The sequence below is a fragment of the Triturus cristatus genome, chromosome 4_1 (genome assembly GCF_964204655.1).
Source record: "Triturus cristatus chromosome 4_1, aTriCri1.1, whole genome shotgun sequence".
Lineage (NCBI taxonomy): Eukaryota > Metazoa > Chordata > Amphibia > Caudata > Salamandridae > Triturus > Triturus cristatus.
This window is the reverse complement of record NC_140585.1, coordinates 367,431,095-367,449,550: the sequence shown is the minus strand read 5'-3', so window position 1 is coordinate 367,449,550 and position 18,456 is coordinate 367,431,095. Positions and strand designations below refer to the sequence as shown.

Below are 18,456 nucleotides of genomic sequence, written 5' to 3'. Positions count from 1 at the left end.
TGATCACACTGTTCGATGCAGTACAAGTGTCAGGCTCTGGTCTTATTGGATGCAGAAAAAGCTTTTGATAGGGTCTCCTGGCACTTTCTAGCAGACTATGCAGATCATGGACATTGGGCCAGAGTTTGTACAAGAAGTTAAGGCCTTATACTACAAACTAGGAGCTTATATTTTTGTCACTGGTGATTTGTTGGACAATACAGAGATCACACGTTGGACACGGCAAGGGTGTCCATGCTCCCCCTGTTTGCACTGTATATAGACTCTCTTATAAGGAAATAAGAGATAAATTTAGCAATTACACCAGTGGTAGTACAAGGGTACAAGAATAAAATCTTAGCGTATGCAGATGATATAGCCGTGGTAACTTCTAAACCTGAAATGGCCCCTAAAACTATCGAAAGGGAGGCTGTACTGTTTGGGGAGGTGTCCGGATACTCGTTGAATAAAGATAAGACCCAAGTGGTGATAAATGATAAGTTAGTAATGGTGGATAAAACAGTGGTAAAAAAAGCTGTCTATTTCGGTATTAGCATCAATGCGAAGGTAGAGAAAATTGTTAAAGACAATCTGGATTCTCTTATAGGAAAGATTAAAAAAGATTTAATCAAAATTATTTTCTTCCCTAAAATACTTTATTTGTTTAGGTCAATCCCGTTAGAATTCTCGAACCAATGGTTGAAGACACTTGAAGAAGGGTTCTCAAGGTTCTTATGGGTCTACACCAAACCTAGAAGGGCATTGAAATAACTCTTGCTCCCAAAAGAAAAAGAGGGTGGGCACTACCAAACCTTAAAATGTATTATTGAGATACTTTGTTGCAATATATCTCTATATTACTTGGACAACCGCACATTAATGAGCCTTTAGAGGATATACCTTCAACATATGAGCTATTGATTGGCAATTAAGCCTGGGGCTACTTTTGGAGACAACTAGAGTTTAGTCATTATAAGAAAGTTAGATTCAAGTGTATTTTGGGTGCCTATGAAGTCTGGGCCGGGGTACGGAAATTGTTGAAAATAGATAGAATGAACTTTTATACACCATTGCTGACTAATGAAAATCTGCCCTTAACCCCTTGTATGCCCATGACGAGCTGGACTCGTCATGGAGCACAGTCGCGTTGTGCCCATGACGAGTCCAGCTCGTCATGAGGCATACCCTAGGGAATCCCTCTGTTATCGGCGCGCACGTCGCGCAGACGTCCTAACAGTGAAACTGAAATGAGCCAAGAGGCTCATTTCAGGTTTCACTTTGTACGTGCTCAGGGGGCTATCTCAGCCTTCTGAGCACGTAGAAAGACGGGACAGGTATCGTTGGAAAGGGGAGAATCTCCCCTTTCCAATGGTACCCCTCCTGCTTGGGGATCGCCACAGGAGGCCGATCCCCAAGCAGGGATCCACCCACTAGACACCAGGGAGGGGGGAGCGGCCCCTTGGGCAAGGGCCTTTGCTCCCCCCTGTTTATTTTTGGGAATTTTAGTCTTTTTGCCCCCCCTGGGGGGCGGATGGGGGCATTAGCCCCCAATCTGCCCCCCCCCGGGGGGTAAAAAGCCCACTAGACACCAGGGAAGTTTTGTAAAAAAAAAAATACCTCACCCCCCATTTATTACAGTCTTTCTGCCCCCCCCGGGGGGCATATCAGGATGAAACCCCCTTCCCCAATTCCCCCCCAGGGCGGCAGAAAGCCCCGATTTATTTTTAGCAATGTGCATACCTGTGGATTTTGGGCCCTAGCGCAGTTGGCACGTAGGCAAACCTAGCAAAACTGTACATTCTTTAAAACTAGACACCGAGGGAAATCCTGGATGGGGTGACTTCACTGGCTCTCACCAGGTTCTGTTACCCAGAATCCATTGCATGCCTAAAATTGTGTTCAAAATAACACATTTTCCTCACATTTCTTTGTCGGAAAGTTACGGAATCTGCGTGGGTCCACAAAATTCCACCCACCCTGCGTTCCCCAAAGTCTTCAGAGAAAAATGGTACCTCACTTGCGTGGGTAGGCATAGTGCCCGCGTCAGGCAAGGGCCCAAAATCAATTGAGGAGACATCAAAATTACCTATCACAAAACAACCTGGTTTTGCAAAGGGGGTCCTATGAGTATTTGGCCCCGGGCTTGGCGGCCACCTAGGGAAACCTACCAAACCCACATATTTCTGAAACGCTGGGTGGTGGTAAATTTGTGTGAGCCCGGTGATGCCACAACTTTCCCACACAAAAATTTGTGAAAAAGGTGATTTTATCAGCTAAATTTGAGGTTTGCAGGGCATTCTGGGAAAGGAAACGTTGGGGGATCCACGCAAGCCATACCTCCCTGGAATCCCCCGGGTGTCTAGTTTTCAGAAATGTATAAGGTTTGCTAGGTTTCCCAAGGTGCCCGCAGAGCTAGGGTTCAAAAACTACAGCTAGACATTTTGCCAAAAAAGGGTCATTTTTCACTGCGAAATTGAGGTGTGACCACGTTGCGTTTTGCGCCGTTTCCTGTCGCGTGCACTAGGCTGACCCACACAAGTGAGGTACCGTTTTTCTCGTAAGACTTTGGGGAACGCGGGGTGGGTGGAAATTAGTGGATCCACGCAGATTCCGGAACTTTCCACCACAGAATCTGGATCTCATCGCGCAGCCGATTAACGCTGTCGCGGGAAAAACCTTTCCTTCGCCGCCATAGCCTGAAGCGAGGCCACGCCCACCACTCCGAGGCCACGCCCCCCTCATCGCCATTAAAGGATGTGCCTCGGTCGGACGCGCAGCGGACGAGCGCAGCGGGCGCGCCTAAGGCAAGCCCGTCTGCGCCCGTCCGCGGCCGGCTGGGGCACAGGGCACGTCCCCCTGCCGGTTCAATGCACTATACCTCCTTGGATCTGGTTCGACTACATCCATACAGGTCTACCCCCCCCCCTTGACTCTGTCGGACTCTTAGTCACTGGGATTTCTTTGCACTAGAGACACATTCCCCGAGATAGCAACACGCCCACTCCCAGCTTTCCCCTCAAACACTACTCTCCTATCCAATAATCACACTCCACCCCTCAAGCTGACAGTGATCTATCTCAACACACGATCACTGGTAAAACACCAGCTGGAAATCTTTACCTTGTTAGACTCTGAGCAGCCGGATATACTGCTGTTAACAGAGACTTGGCTGAATGAGGACTCTGCTCCTGATATACTCGCTGCAATCCCTACTGGTTATTACATCCTCCATGCAAACAGAGCCTCTGGAAGGCCGGGAGGTGGGGTAGCAGCAATTATTAAAAATCCTATTCGGTTCTCCGCCTTGACCCTAGTCGGCATCCCCTCAGTCGAATTTCTTGCGGTGAGACTGGAATCCTCTACCACCCCACTTATTTGTGTGCTAGTTTACCGCCCCCCCCAACCTATGCAGAATTTTCCTCTGCTGTTTGGCGATATGCTATCCCAACTTATTAACAATTCCAGAATCCTGGTTCTAGGCGATTTTAATTATTGGCCCTCTCACGCTAAGGAGAATACCTGTTCCATATTATTTACTGATCTCTTGTCCAGCATGAATTGTACATCACATATAAAGGCAGCTACCCACATTAAGGGCCACATTCTGGACCAGGTTTGGACATCCAACCTGGACATTTCTACCCCTCTCATTTCACCCTGCCTCTGGTCAGATCATTTTATAATTTCCTTCTCCATTACGGTTTCCCCCAGCCTTAGCAGACCCAAGGAAGGTAACCTCTCGGCTCGGAATTGGAACAGGGCTGACCTCAATGACTTCGCCACCTTACTTAAAACCTCCATCCCTCCCAGTCTGGGGTCTATCGATACCCAAGCCTCTGCTCTCACACACTGGCTGGAGTGGCTCCACTTAGACAAATAAAACTTAGACGTCCGCATGACGCCCAAAAATGGTTTACGGACGACCTTAAAGCCTTGAAGTTGGGCCTTAGGCAGGCTGAGCGCCAGTGGCGACGTGGCTATGCCCCTGACATGAAACTACGTTTCGCTACCCTGCTTAAAGATTATAAACTGGCAGTCCTGCGAACTAAATCCACCTATTTTTCAAATAAGATTGCCAGCTCTGCCACTAAAACCAAGGACATCTTCTCTATTGTCGAGGAGCTGTCAAACCCAGACAGGATCACCCCTAAACACCTTCCCTCCCGGGCACTCTGCGATTCTCTAAACCTTTTTTTTGTGGAGAAGATAGCCAACTTTAAGAACAGTATTTTATCTTCAGCCCTTTCCCACCATCATGGGCCCAAATCCACTCTGCCTTTTCTTAATCCTAGGCAGTTGACCCAGATCCCTTTGATCTCTGAGACAGAGTTTCCAGCCCTCCTTAAGAAGGTTGCCTCGGGATCCCCTTCTGACTGTTGCCCCCCCTTAGTCCTCCGCGAGGCTTTTACAGCCTGCCCTTCTCCCCCTCTGGTACTGTTGAATAACTCTTTCCTCTGGCACTGTTCCTGGATCATTCAAACGTGCCGAGGTCACGCCCATTCTTAAAAAACCCACAGCAGACCCCACAATTATGGGTAACTTCCGCCCCATTTCCCTCCTTCCTTACCTTAGCAAAGTCCTTGAGGCCCATGTGACTAACACTTTGAGTACCTTTATCGAGGACTCCCAGTTCCTCGATCATCAACAGGCCAGATTCAGACCCAATCACTCCACGGAATCTGTTATACTTTCAGTTATGGAGGAACTGCGGAGAGGGGCGGACTCCAACATCAGCCAGATCTTGGTGCTCCTGGATTTGTCGGCCGCCTTTGACACGGTCGACCAGGATATTCTGGTCGGCCGTGTCAGGGAGGCCGGCGTCCGGGGCTCTGCGTTGGCCTGGGTCCGCTCCTTCTTGAGCAACCGCCACCAGGCGGTTCGGCTCTCTCAGTTTTCCGCGGATGAGGTTGAGCTAACCTGTGGTGTCCCGCAGGGTTCCTCCTTATCCCCCCTTCTTTTTAATCTATACCTTACCCCCCTTATCCGCTCTTTACAAGGCAGTGGTGTCACCGCGTTTAATTATGCGGATGACATTCAGCTGGTCTTCGACATCAACTCTACGGCCCAGTCCATCGACAATTTCCAAACCATTCTTTGTCACATCAGTGACTGGATGGGGGCGAATCACCTGAAACTTAACCCCGACAAGACAGAACTTCTGCTTGTCGGGGGCACAATCAACCCCTAGAACCCCACCTTTTGGCCCACAAGGTTGGGCACCCCCCCTAATCCCGTCAGCTCAGTGAAGAGCCTTGGGATCATCATTAGTAATGATCTCTCGATGAAATCCCAGATCGGTGCGGTGGTGTCCTCCAGCTTTTTCCAACTGAGAAAAATCCGTAAGATTGCCCGCTTCCTGACCACTGAAGCCCTTACTTTGGTATTACTGGCGCTGGTCATCTCCAGGATAGACTATGCCAACTCCCTTTATGTTGACATACCTGTATACCAATCAAAGAAGCTCCAACTGGTCCAGAACCAGGCAGCACGGCTCATTTATCACCAACCCAAACACCAACATGTACGTCCCCTCTTAAAATCTCTTCACTGGCTCCCTGTCACTGAGCGGTGTAAATTTAAACTGGGCTGCGTTATCTTTAAGTCCCTTGTTAGTACAGGACCCTTATTTATTTCTTCACTCCTGCACCCATATGTTCCTTCTCGCCACCTCCGTTCCTCCCATCTGGCTTTACTCCAGATCCCAACCTTCAAACGTAAAAAACATGGAGGACTAAGGTTCTCATTCCTTGCCCCTTCTTTTTGGAATGCTCTTCCACTAAGTTTAAGACTGGCTTCCCCCTAACCCACTTCAGGTCTCTCCTAAAAACCCATCTGTTTCGTATAGCCTATAACTAAATCTCCTTAGCCCCTTGGACTGTTTTTTTTTTTCTCTCTCCGCTTCCAGCGCCAAGAAACCGTCTGGTGTTAGCCGCGCTTTATAAATTCCTTTTACATTACATTACAGAAATGTGGGAAAAATGTGGGTTTTTTGACAATTTTTTAGGTTTGCAAGGGATTCTGGGTAACAGACCCTGGTGGGAGGCAGTCAAGTCACCCCATCCTGGATTCCCCTGGGTGTCTAGTTTTCAAACATGTATAGGTTTGCTAGGTTTCCCAAGGTGCCCGCAGAGCTAGGGTTCAAAAACTAGAGCTAGGCACTTTGCCAAAAAAGGGTAAATTTTCACTGCGATATTGAGTTGTGACCACGTTGCGTTTTGCGCCGTTTTCTGTCGCGGGCACTATGCCTACCCACACAAGTGAGGTACCATTTTTATCGGAAGACTTGGGGTAATTCAGTTTTGTAAAGGAACTGTTATTATCTATTGACTTTCGATGCATTTCTGCTTTCCAAATGAAAGATATTTTGTAAAAAAGAAGTCATTCTAAAAAATGACTGATAATTCTCATGCTAGTATGAGTATTCCCAATTTCAGAAATGTGCAAATATCTGTTTCTAAACTCTATATTTTGTTCCCATTTCAGAAATACATAGGTGTCTTTCATACCGATTTTTCCATGTACACATTTTTACAGAATAATTACTATATACCCGGTACATAATAAAAAACCATTGCAAGTTGCTGCTCATTTTTTGGCTCTGGGTTCGTCGGGTTCTTGGTGAACCTACAAGTCCTATATATCCCCACAACCAGTAATGTCCAGCGGATGTAATGGTATATTGCTTTCAAAGAGCTGTCATAATTAGAAGAAGTTACAGGTGAAAATGTTGACACGAAAGGCTTTTTTTTCCCACTAATTTTCAATTTATCCTATATTTAACTGTTAGTTTCTATAAAAAAACCTTGATGGATCTACACAAATGACCCCTTGCTGAATTCAGAATTTTGTCTTCTTCTCGAAAATGTATAGCTTTCCAGGATCCATTATTGCTTTTGTACCCATTTCTGCCATTAACTGGAAGGAGGTCAAAAGCACAAAAAATAGCAAAATTAGGCTATGTCCCAGAAAAATGCCAAAACTGTGTAAACAATGTTGGGTTTCTGACAAAAGTCTGGTATCCCCGAAAAGCTGGGAAAATGGTGATTTCAACCCCACAAACCCGTTTTTGATAACATTTGCAGGGAAAAACCCAGATGCTTTCATTTGCAGCCCGTTTTTCCAATTTTTCCGAAAAACCCCAAAATTTTGCTGTATTTTGGCTCATTTCTGTGACCCCTCTAGGAGAATCCACAAACCCCGAATACCTTTAGAATCCCCATGATGTTGTAAGAAAAGGATGCAAATTTCGCGTGGATACCTTATGTGGTCAAAAAGTTACAGGGGCCTCAGCGCGCACTAGCCCAAATAGCCAAAAAAGGGCGTGGCACAGGAGGGGAAAAGGCCTGGCAGCGAAGGGGTTAATTTTTGGGGATCAGTGCATACAAAGATGGTCGCAATTAGGTATTAACAGTGTAGGGGCTTTTTATTCCGCCACTGGGATTGTCTCATTTGAGGAGTTCTACAAGTTTAGTATCAACCATACAGACTAAATATCTGCAATCAGAGACTATCTACAGCGTAAGGGGGTGGCTCGGCGGGATTTGGTAGAATTGGGCTGGTCGAGAAATTAACAACATGGGGCAAAAACAGAATCGGCAATTATATCATATTCTGAATTCAGAGATGAAAGATGACCTAGAAAAGTTCTCGTTAAAATGGCAAGAGACAGTGTTGATCTCGGAATCAGAGTTTTATAAAGCTCTCAATTTCTCGCAATCCGTTATGTCCGCTTACTTGCAGGCTCAATACCTTCAAGACCTGCTTTATGTTATCCTACATACCCGCTAGGATAGCAAAGTGGGGCGGGGGCTGGGGTATGATATTCTGTGCGGATATAGTGCATATATTTGCTACTTGTAGTGCCCCGAGCCATTTAAAAGATGAAATCACCCATTTTCTTGAATATAAACTAGAGATAAAAGTCAGTCTGACTCCAAGCCTTATTTTGTTGGGAGTTCAAAATGAGGAACGGATAGCGCAGGCAGAAAATTATTTGGCAGTTGCAATGGCTTTAAAAAGACTGACTATAGCATCGGGCTGGCTAGATCTGAATCCTTCGTCTTTCCATCAGTGGCTGAGCCGGCTATTGGCTGGCCACAACCTGGAGAGAGCTATTTATGCTAGAAAAGGCAGACAAGCAAAGAATAGAGGGAAGTCAAATTTGGGCACCCCTAAGTGGTTGGGTAAACAACTAGATATTCAAAAGGTTCTCTGGGGGATTTGTTTTGACCAGTTGGGAGTGGGGGACCCAGGAGGTCAGGCTATAGCCTTCTCTGTTTTTTTCAAAATACCTAAACTAGCTTTAAAGGTTATTTGGTACGGATAGCAAGACGATTAAGAATTTGTATATTCCTATAAGGATTGTTTGTATAACTTGAGGACAAATTGAATGTAAAAGGGGTAGGAGACCCTCAGGTTGAGGGGGCGAGGGGTGTTATTTTTGTGGTATTATTGGTGAGATGTTATTTATCGTCAATGTTTATTCTTGCACAATGCACTTTAAAGTAGGACAGAAGGGTAAATTGGCCACCCAACTGTGCTGTTACGACTCTTTGTTGTAGTAAAATAGAAAATATGATATACGGATGGGGTTTCTATGCTCTTCATGTACAGTGATTAATTCTAAGTGTATGGGGCAGAGGATGGGGATGGGCTCAGGGTGTTTGTATCGATTGAAAATGTGTAATAAAAGATTTTTGTTTAAAAAGGAATTGATATGATGAACTTCTTTGGAGTGTCTTTGAAGTCTTACAGAAAACAGCCTTTGTCTAACTGGTAGCAATATTTGAAACTGTTAGAAGCCTTTTTGATAACGGGGGAATCCTGCTATATAATCAGGCGCAAATTCAACAGGTGGTGGTGCTGGAAAATCCAGTGATTTAGTCACATAACCATTCCCACTGAGGGTTTCTTGGCGATGAGTGCCTTGTATCATCCTGGTCATTATCAGATATGAACAGTGTATAGGTTGGTTTAAGAGCCTAAACACAACATGACTTTTTAAAAGGAGATACTACTGAGTAACTGGTTGAGGACCAGAAGGCATCCTTTGAGGAGTTTTGACTTGGTGTACCTTGTGGTTGGTATTTATCTGGGAAGCTTTTGTAATAGTATGCCATCTTTAGTCTTATACCAAGGCTATTGGGATTCAAATTGTTTTTCCATTAGGATAGTGATGGTCTCCGTTGCAGGTTTCATACTCCTTGAGCGACTGTCAATGAGATGGCTGTCACTTCAACGAAAGCTTCATAACCCCTTTGTTGATAGGGTTCAGCGTGTATCCCATCAAAAAGCTTTGCGAATGAACACTCCTGATTGTCACCATATTCATGACATCATTGCAAAAGACGAGGGTTAAATGAGGGGTCAGACAGCCTTTCATCTTCTGAACCATCAATGTCTAGCAATCTGCAAAGTGAATATTCCAATATATAGTGAATGAGAAGGTGTGTGTTGTGATTTGAATTGTTAGTATAAATCCTTTACCTTAGTTACCTGTTCCCTGCTGCTCATCCAGTATGAATGTGATGTAGAGGAATGCTTGAGTGCCTGGTGTGGTTGAGAGAGACAGACAGTTGGAGTGTGTTGGCTGAGCAGCAAGGATCCTGCTCCTGGTGGGGCTAAACTTCCTATCTACTATTTACAATCTTAATATCCTGTAACTGAGACTTAATACACCTTATTCAGTGTAACTTACTCTACGTCTACTTGGGTTTTCTTCCATTTGAACAGTGGAGATGATTTAGAAAAAAGAAATGTGTGTGAACTGAAGAAATTGCCGAAGAAATCCAAAGGAAACTTAAAGGGAACTACTCAAGAAACTTTGTGCACTACAGAAAAAAACAGAACACCTTGCAGCTCCACTAGTGTCATTCCCATCAGACAGCCCACTGCCAGGGTGTGGATCTGTTATGTACATAGACTGGTATCCTTCAGGGTAATGGAGGCATTATGAATTTGCAGCGTTCCATGAGAACCAGCAGCAGCGTTCAATTGAAGTGAACTGGTAGCATTTATGTCAACTGGTAACATTGATTTGGATCGAAGTTTTGAGTGAACTGATATATATATATATATATATATTCATATACACACACACACACACGTAATATTTTGTGGATTTTTACAAGAAACTCAGCCAGCGTGGGACATCGGTACTGGCATCTATAGAGACCTACAGAGGCTTAAAGTTAGTGAAAAGTAAGCTGTATCACAAAAGCTTGCACCGATAAGCTAACAGGCCCTGTTAACTGGCACTGCACGTGTAATCTTATCGGTGCTGTAAGTTACATTTATGTGCATGCTGGATCCTTAATGTGGGTGCGGAATTGGAATGGGCTGCGAGGCATTAGTTCCACCTGGAGATCCTGGGAGGGCTGCTGTATGTCCTGTGAAGCCATAGGTGGTGAGAGCTGTCATCACCTTTATCAGATGTAATGCAGGTGCTGGAGCATGCATGGGAGTGATGCTTTCCCTTGTCGACACTGCTCTCCCTCAAGACAATCCTTGTGACGCACACTGGGACCCGCGACATAAAGCAGGAAAGAGCATTAAGAGTCTCCCAGCAATAGACCTGCGTGCTGGAGCATGTGCAGATGAAGCGCAGCCCCTCACCGTTTCGGACGACTATGTGATGTCTTCATACCATGTTTACAGGTCAAGAGAGAAGATAGAGCAAGATCAAAGGAAGCTAGAGAGCTAATTCCGTTCCTCGACAGTCTCTACTTTCTGCCCATATCTTTGTGAGGCTCAGCGACACACTGAAAATGTGTGCGCAGACTTCACTTAGAGCAACACCTGAGCTGACCAGAATAAGGAACTTGCATTTTTAGGTCTCGGCTAGCGAAGGCTGCGCTTGCGCAGTCTCGCTTACGAGATTTAATGTTTTCTGTAGTGGGGCTTGAACCCGCCCCTCTTCTCCAGTGGCTGGCTTCCTAAACGGAGTCCAGCCATTGGAGGAGAGGGGCGTCTGTCCATTTAAGCCCCGTCTTTTTCGGATTCGGGGGCGTGTTTTTTAGTTTCTTTCTCTCCTCCGGAATGTAAACATTCCAGCCAATGGGAAGAGGAGAGAAAGAAAAACACGCCCCAGAATCCGAAAATGACACTGCGTTTCTCCGAGACATTTCTGCTTGACCTCGGAGAAAGATGGTGGTGTTCATGGAGTCCTCCCCGTCCACACGGCCCGGCTGGTGCTCGTCCCCTCCCCCCTGCGACCGGCCTTTCGGTGCTCCTGTGTCCAGCTGCTGCTCTTGTCTCCTTCCCCTGTCCTCTCCGGCTGGCGCTGTTCGCTCTCCTCCCCCTGGCGCTCGCTCCCTCTCCTCGGGCTAAAGATGGTGGTGTTCATGGTGGGCCGAAGCTACCCAGTGACGTGACGCTCAGCTCTGACAGATGGGCCTGCTCCGGGAGAATCTGCGGCCTGCTGCTTGGGTGATTTGTCAGTAAATGTCGCTGTGCCTCATTTGCGTTTAAATAATATCTTTGGCATTTTAGTGCTCCATATCACACACTTCTGCCTTTTCTAAGCACTAGAAATGTAAGTGTTATTCTCATGCAATGTGATGTTCCTCTATTTAGTGACCCTGGGAGGATAGACGGCCGAGCTGACTTTTCCAGCATTCAAACTCGTGACCTGCAGATATCAGCGGCGAGCGTTCTAAAGTTCATGGGCCATCTCTTTCCCTACTGAGGAGCGTTTGGGCGTAAACTGAATGCCGCCAGTATTACGCCCTTTATAAAGAACTGGACTGGCTTTTTTTTATTTTTTTTTATTTAATCCTGATATCAGCGTCTTCTATCCGGGTCAGCCACGGCGCAGATGTGATTATTCGGAAAAGCCCGCTTCGCAGCACCTGCCTTCTTGGCAATTCAGTTTGGCTGCACGCTGGCTCTTGCCCCTTGCGCGACCAACAGACGCTGCCTTGGTTCGTGCTCTCCCAACACTCTTTCAGATGAGTTGAAAGCCCCCAGCTCCCTCCACAGTGGCCCCCTCGCACAGCTGTCACCTGGAAGGTGACCCCCGCTCACCCCTCCCCCCCTTACACCTAGACTTGCACAATCGCAGAAGGTGTCAGCCGCTTGGGAGCAGCTCAGTCACTTTCATTTTATTTTCCCAAGATATCTGCACAACACCACAATCAGTGAACTTCGGGCATATAGCTTTATTTGACGTGTACCGTCTGACACGCACGTAGGGGGGGTTTCTCACCTATGAGTCATGAACGTATTTGCCGCTGGCACCATGTGTGATCTTGAGCAAGTTACTTTTTTTATCAACGGAGAAGGTGTTGATAATCCATAATTTTCTAGGGGGTGTAAAATGCTCTTCTACGTTCACCTCTCAAATTACAGGCATTGTACAAATGCCACCCGAAGTACAAGCCTTGTCACAAATGTAACCTGACTGCTGCTCACTGGAAACATGGCTCCTTGATGGTGGCAGGTTTCTCTTAATCTTGATAGAGCCTGTTGAGGGGTTTGTCAGTTGATCCAGCAAAAAGTAAATATGTGTCAAATTTTGAGGTTACTGTGTGGCTCTGTGTGTGGGTGGGTGGCTCTGTGTGTGTGTGGGTGGCTCTGTGTGTGTGTGTGTGTGTGTGTGTGTGCGGGTGGCTGTGTGTGTGCGGGTGGCTGTGTGTGTGCGGGTGGCTGTGTGTGTGCGGGTGGCTGTGTGTGTGCGGGTGGCTCTGTGTGTGTGCGGGTGGCTCTGTGTGTGTGTGGGTGGCTCTGTGTGGCTGGGTGGCTCTGTGTGTGTGGCTTTGTGTGTGTGTGGCTTTTTTTGTAGGTGGCTCTATGCGTGGTGGCTCTGTCTCGGTGTGGGTAACTGTGTGTGTGTGTGTGTGTGTGTGTGTGTGTGTGTGTAGTTGACTCTGTGGGTGGCTCTATTTGTGTGTGGGTTGCTCTATGTGAGTGGCTCTATGTGGGTGGCTCTGTGTGTGTGGGTGGCTTTGTGTGTGTGGCTTTGTGTGTGTGGCTCTGTGTGTGGGTGCAAATGTAATAGGTCTTGCATTTGAGAGTGATTAAGCTATTGACATTGTAAATAACAATGCCGTTTCTTTAACCCCTTCGCTGCTGCGGACATTCCGCTGCAGCGCTGGGGGGGGGCAGGGGGGCAGCGCGGCGGGCCTGTGCTCATGACGGAGCCGCTCCGTCATGAGCCACGGTTGACCTGTGCTCATGACGGAACGGTTCCGTCATGACTCCGCCCATTTGCGTTGTCCCCACAGGCGGGGAAACAGCGCCGCGTAGGCGGAGCGGCCGCCAACGGGCGTGTCATGACGGAACCGTTCTGTCATGAGCACACGGCAACCGTGGCTCATGACGAAACGGTTCCGTCATGAGCGGGGAAGGGGTTAAATGTTTTAAAAACAAAAACATAAACAAAAATAATGTCATGAGCAATGCCAATAGCTCCAACTTTAACAATGCCGAGACCATTGCATTGTAAATGCTTGTTTAGGAAGTGGTGCCCTGAAGAGTTATAATAACGATGGGAAAAGGAACATTCTGTAGCTCTGCTCCCAGTCTGCATGTTCTTCTCCATTTCCTGAGACAACTTTTGGAAAACGAGTGTTCCTAGTAGGCAACAACATGCTCTGGTCAGTGGACACAGTGAACATTTCGTATCTTGATCGAAAGCATTACCTAGCCATGGGAGGCATGTGAGACTTTGGGTAAAGCTGGTGAATTGATATTTTGTGAGGTATTATCTTGATAATGGGATTAGGTTTGTGCCTACTAAGGTCAGGTTTTGTCAGTGCTGCCTATGTGCATATTGCAGGTTATGCTGAAGTTGCTGCATGAGTTGCTTTTAGTTGAGCCACATTCAATTCTATTCTGAAAGTACTTTTTTTTTTAGTTTGTCTGAGCAAGTCTGGTTTTGCCGTTTGCTTACATGTGTACAAATACTCATAATTGGTCTGACTTTTTTTTTCTTGCTATTCTTACTTTTCTGGTGGTGTATGGATGTTATTCGCAGAATGGTGTTCTGATTGTACAGAAGTGTGCTCTGACGTAGTGTTGTGGACCTGTTAGAATGTGTGAATGCTATTTTTCCGAGTGTGTTATTTATACTATGCTGATTTATTTTTGCTTTCATTATTGTATTACCCATGTGTACTATGCCATGATTGTTTTGTGGTCCAGGTTTTTACCTTTGTAGTATGAAGTATGTGGCATGTGTGATGCTCTGTAGGGTTGTGTACCCTAGTATTCTTTGCCAGTGACGTAGGCTCCTGTCAGGTGTGGAAAAATGTGTGTGTGTTGTAGGGTCATGTTTGGGCACAGTTAAAGAAAAACCCACGATGAGTTAATGGTGCTAGAGCGAGATGAGGTAAGGAAGCTAGTTAATGGAATCAAATTGGGAACCCCGAGGGACCCAGCACGCCCAGAAATGCTGATGCAGGGAGATAATTGCATTGTACCATTCATCTCTGAGCTAATCACTCGCTCCTTCCAATCGGGAGAAGTCCCCTATGAATGGAAGTAAGCTATGGTCCTCTCATTAAGGAGAAAACTGCAAATAGACCATTTGGTGCTAGAGAACCTACATCCCATCTCGCTTATAACCTTTTTTGCAAAAATTGCAGAAAAAGTAGTAAATATACAGTTGACCAATAATATTGAAAGAAACAGTCTGATGCAACCCTCACAATCAGGTTTCCGAGCGGCACATTCTACGGAGACAGCTCTTCTTCTGGCTATGGAAACCCTAAGACAGCACACGGACGAAGGACACACAGCTGCACTGAGCCTGTTGGATCTCAGTGCAGCTTTTGACACAGTCTCCCACGGCCTCCTTCTCCAAAGATTAGAGACGTGTGGTGTTAGAGGCTTGGCCCTATGCTGGATGGTATCCTTGTCATCATGGGGTTTCCAGGTCACACAAGACGCACATACATCGAAGAGTTTTACCCTTTTACAGGGCGTTCCCCAGGGCTCAATTCTAAGTCCCACGTTGTTCAACCTATACATTGTGAGGGAGACCTTGGTTTGGGACTGTCCCTGGATATGGTACCTTGCTTCTTTATCAACAGCAGAGGTGCTCACTTGTCTTCAGATTCCTCCTTTTTACTCCTCTTCTTGAAAATTAAATCAAATGTTTACTGCAGCATATTGTCTTCCTTTCTCTGCATATCTATACAATCTTCATATGTTCCAATATTAAGTCACACAAGAGTAGTTGTGCACCAGGCTGATGTTTATTACAAAAGGTATGCAGAAGGGAAGGCTTTGTTACCCCAGCAGGGACAGGAAGCTCTATTTAAAAGCACACTGTTTGAAACCCTAACAATGTGATAGAGGCTGCCTTTCCCGATGGAGAAGAACAATCAATACCCAGAAGTGGGGGCACCAGCAGTTTGGAATTATGGAGCATGAGGAACACACTCCAGTCCATACTGGATTGAGAACTAGAGATGGTCAACACCCCGCCAAGACAAGGGGTTAAGGCCAAATATGGATATACATGCATGTGCTGAAGCAGCTGTGGACTTCGGGTAATAGCATTTTAGCAGAACATAGGTTACAAATATTGAAACCACTGCAGCTTCAAATTCTTATTCTTGTACAAAGTGTTAAGGAGATACTATTGCTTTCTAAAATGATTTTTGAGAATAACTTGTTCTTTGAATATAGTAAGTTTATCCAACTATTATTTTTTTTTATTACAACACACTCCTCCGTGCAAGATCATTCCTTTGGGCTGGAATGAACAAAATCACAATAGCTTTATAACGACCTATATGGTGCTCAATATTTAAAATTATGATGGGAATAGGTAAATCCATACATCAACCCCTTAACAGAATACGAAAAGCATATTCCCTTTGATAATGGGTCTTTATGCTTTTAAGATGGTTGAGTGCATTAACCTATGCAAATGGTCTGCAAATGCAAATACTTGATATATTGAAAATGCAACAAAAAACATACCACATCCAATAGATTTACAGCATGACCTCTCTGAGGGCTAGCAGGAACAAGAGGGATCTTTGACCTTTCCTCAGTGTCTTCTCCTTTTGATGCTTTCAACATTCCTCGCCAGTTACCCGTTCCTGAATCTTGAGTCATATCACCTGTACCACCTCCAGAAGCAGCCTACACAGAAAGAACAAAATCATACACTCTCAAATAAGGTAATTAATCATTCTTAACACATTGCCATGTCCATTTGAGGAGACCTCACAGTAGTCTTGTATAGTTCGATGGAGTGATAAAACAGGAACTGTACGACATCCAGAAGCAGCCTACGCAGAAAGAACAGATTTGTACACTCTCACATAAGGTACCGTGTTATTGGGTCGTGTATCCTAGAGCTGCGTTATATGGTCATGTGCCCTAGTGCGGTGTTGTAGGGTTGTGTACCCTAGTGCTGTGTTGTAGGGTTGCGTACCCTAGTGCTGTGTTGTAGGGTTGTGTACCCCCAGATGCATTGCCTGAGACTTTTTGTCCCATCATGCGTACACAGTATGTATGTGCTTTGCCTGAGACCTTTGTCCCCTACTCGAGCCGTGGCAGCACTTGCTGCCAACACAGGTGAAGGGAACAGAGGCAAATGCCATCATCCGTTGCCCTCTTTTCAATGAGTGAGGCGTCCATATAAATGCAAGGGAAAGGTGTTTAAGAAAGACCCTGAGGAAAAAAGACGAGAGTCGAATGTAGAAAAGCAACACAGACCCACTGTCCCTTCAGTAATAAAACAGAAACGGTGTCCACAACATTAACAAAACAGTTTCTAGACAACCAGAACAGCGGAAGTTTTCCTTGCAAATATTCCATTCCTGAATAAAACATATATATATAGGTGGACACCTTGCAGCGCATAAAAAACACTCAGTGCAATTTGTCTCCGCATGTGAACAAGGGCTCTCGAGCACGAAACGCGTCATGTTATGCTGAGAGAAATGGTCGAATAAATATCTTGCTTGTAGCAAACTACATTGGAAGTGACACTTGTTCTTTGAACTACTGAAATTTCTGCTGACTTGGAACCTTTGAAAGTCAGTTGTCTGTAACCTGGCGCAAATCTCTTGAGTATGAGTGTTTTGCATACCCAAAAAGTAATAAATATCAGTGTAGAAATTCCATGCTCAAAGTTGTAATTTCTGTATAGTCATCTTGCTAACTATATAGCTTCTACTTTTGCATGTATGACAGTCTCTCCCTAACCAGCACCTAAATTGATGGTAGGGCTGGAGAACAGTCATTCACATATACCCAGAAAGGCTTCATGTCAAGTGCCTACCTACAGCTGATACTGAACATCCTGAAAACGTGGGGCCTACATTTATAATGGGATAAAAGAAAATACAGCAAGGCCCACACAAATTGTATTCGTCACGTATTGCTTGGGAAAACTTGGTAGCACGACTACCATCTCTGAGAGAAGTGTAGAATTGGAAATAAAAGTCAATTAACCATCAACATGACCACTAAAAACCTGCAAGAAGTGAAGAATAGTCTGTGACATACCAAGATCACCAGTAAAAGGCCAATGCGGATGCAAAAGGGTCAGCTAAATGGCAGATTTGTCTCTAATTTAGAGTAGGGCTGTTGCCAGACATTCAGACCAGTGACTGAAAGATGCTGGGTACAATTAGTCACATGCTAAGATCCCCTCGGAAAACTGGATGAGCTAGGGTAGAATCATTCATATGACAGTTTTACATCCGAAAGGGCTACCGACTTGCCAAACAGTAAAACATACACAAAGCACCGTCATACATAGGACTGACTCTACTTCATGCCGCCCAGCATCCATGATGCTGTAGAGCATGGCTTCCAAGCAGGAAAAACACTACGCTGTCAGCTGAATCATTTTGTAGGCATATGCACCAAGCATGTGCATGCCTCCAAATTAACACAAGGATTTTTTTTTTTGTTTACCGATCCAAACTGGATCAGTAATAAATAAATCGAGTATGTGGGTGGAAATAATGCAGGTGGGAAACTAACACAGAGCGGTTGGAATCTCAGAGGGAGGGGAAGCAACACAGAGGGCAGGCAAAAAACACAGGGGTGCATTGTAAGGAGCAACACAGAGGGTACAGGTAGGGGAAGGCAAAACAGGGATCAAGGTACAGGAAAACTCAATCATACAGTACTTGTATAGCGTGGCTTGTCACCCTTGTGGGTATCCAGGTGCTGGGCTGGGGGGTTCAGTCGAAGAGCCAGGACTTCAGTACATTTCTAAAGTCTGTCAACGGAGGTGGAGAGAAAGGGTGTTCCAGGACTTGGTGGTGAAGTGGGAGAAGGAGCGTCCTCCCGGTGCGGCAACGGTAGATGCGTCGTGTCGAGGGCGAGGTGAGCAAAGGTTTTTGGGTGACTGGTGAAAATTGAGGCGGTGGTTCATGTATGTAGGTCCTTGGTGGTGGAGGGCTTTGTAGGCGTGGGTCAGAAGCTTGGAATGGCATCTTTTCTGGATGGGGAGCCAGCGGAGGACTCTCAGGTGTTTGGTGATGTAGGTCCTTTTTGGGAAGG

At 45.8% G+C, this 18,456-nt stretch overlaps 1 protein-coding gene across 4 annotated transcripts in view; it reads right to left on the bottom strand.

The window, feature by feature from the left end:
• The window catches only part of DNM1L (dynamin 1 like), a 610,546-nt gene that overhangs the window by 90,021 nt on the left and 502,069 nt on the right, over positions 1-18,456 (bottom strand). For all 4 annotated transcript variants that reach the window (XM_085652405.1, XM_085652403.1, XM_085652402.1 and 1 more), the window contains one exon: positions 15,910-16,074. In XM_085652405.1, the coding sequence (XP_085508531.1) occupies positions 15,910-16,074 (165 nt within the window). The remainder of the gene's footprint in view (positions 1-15,909; positions 16,075-18,456) is intronic.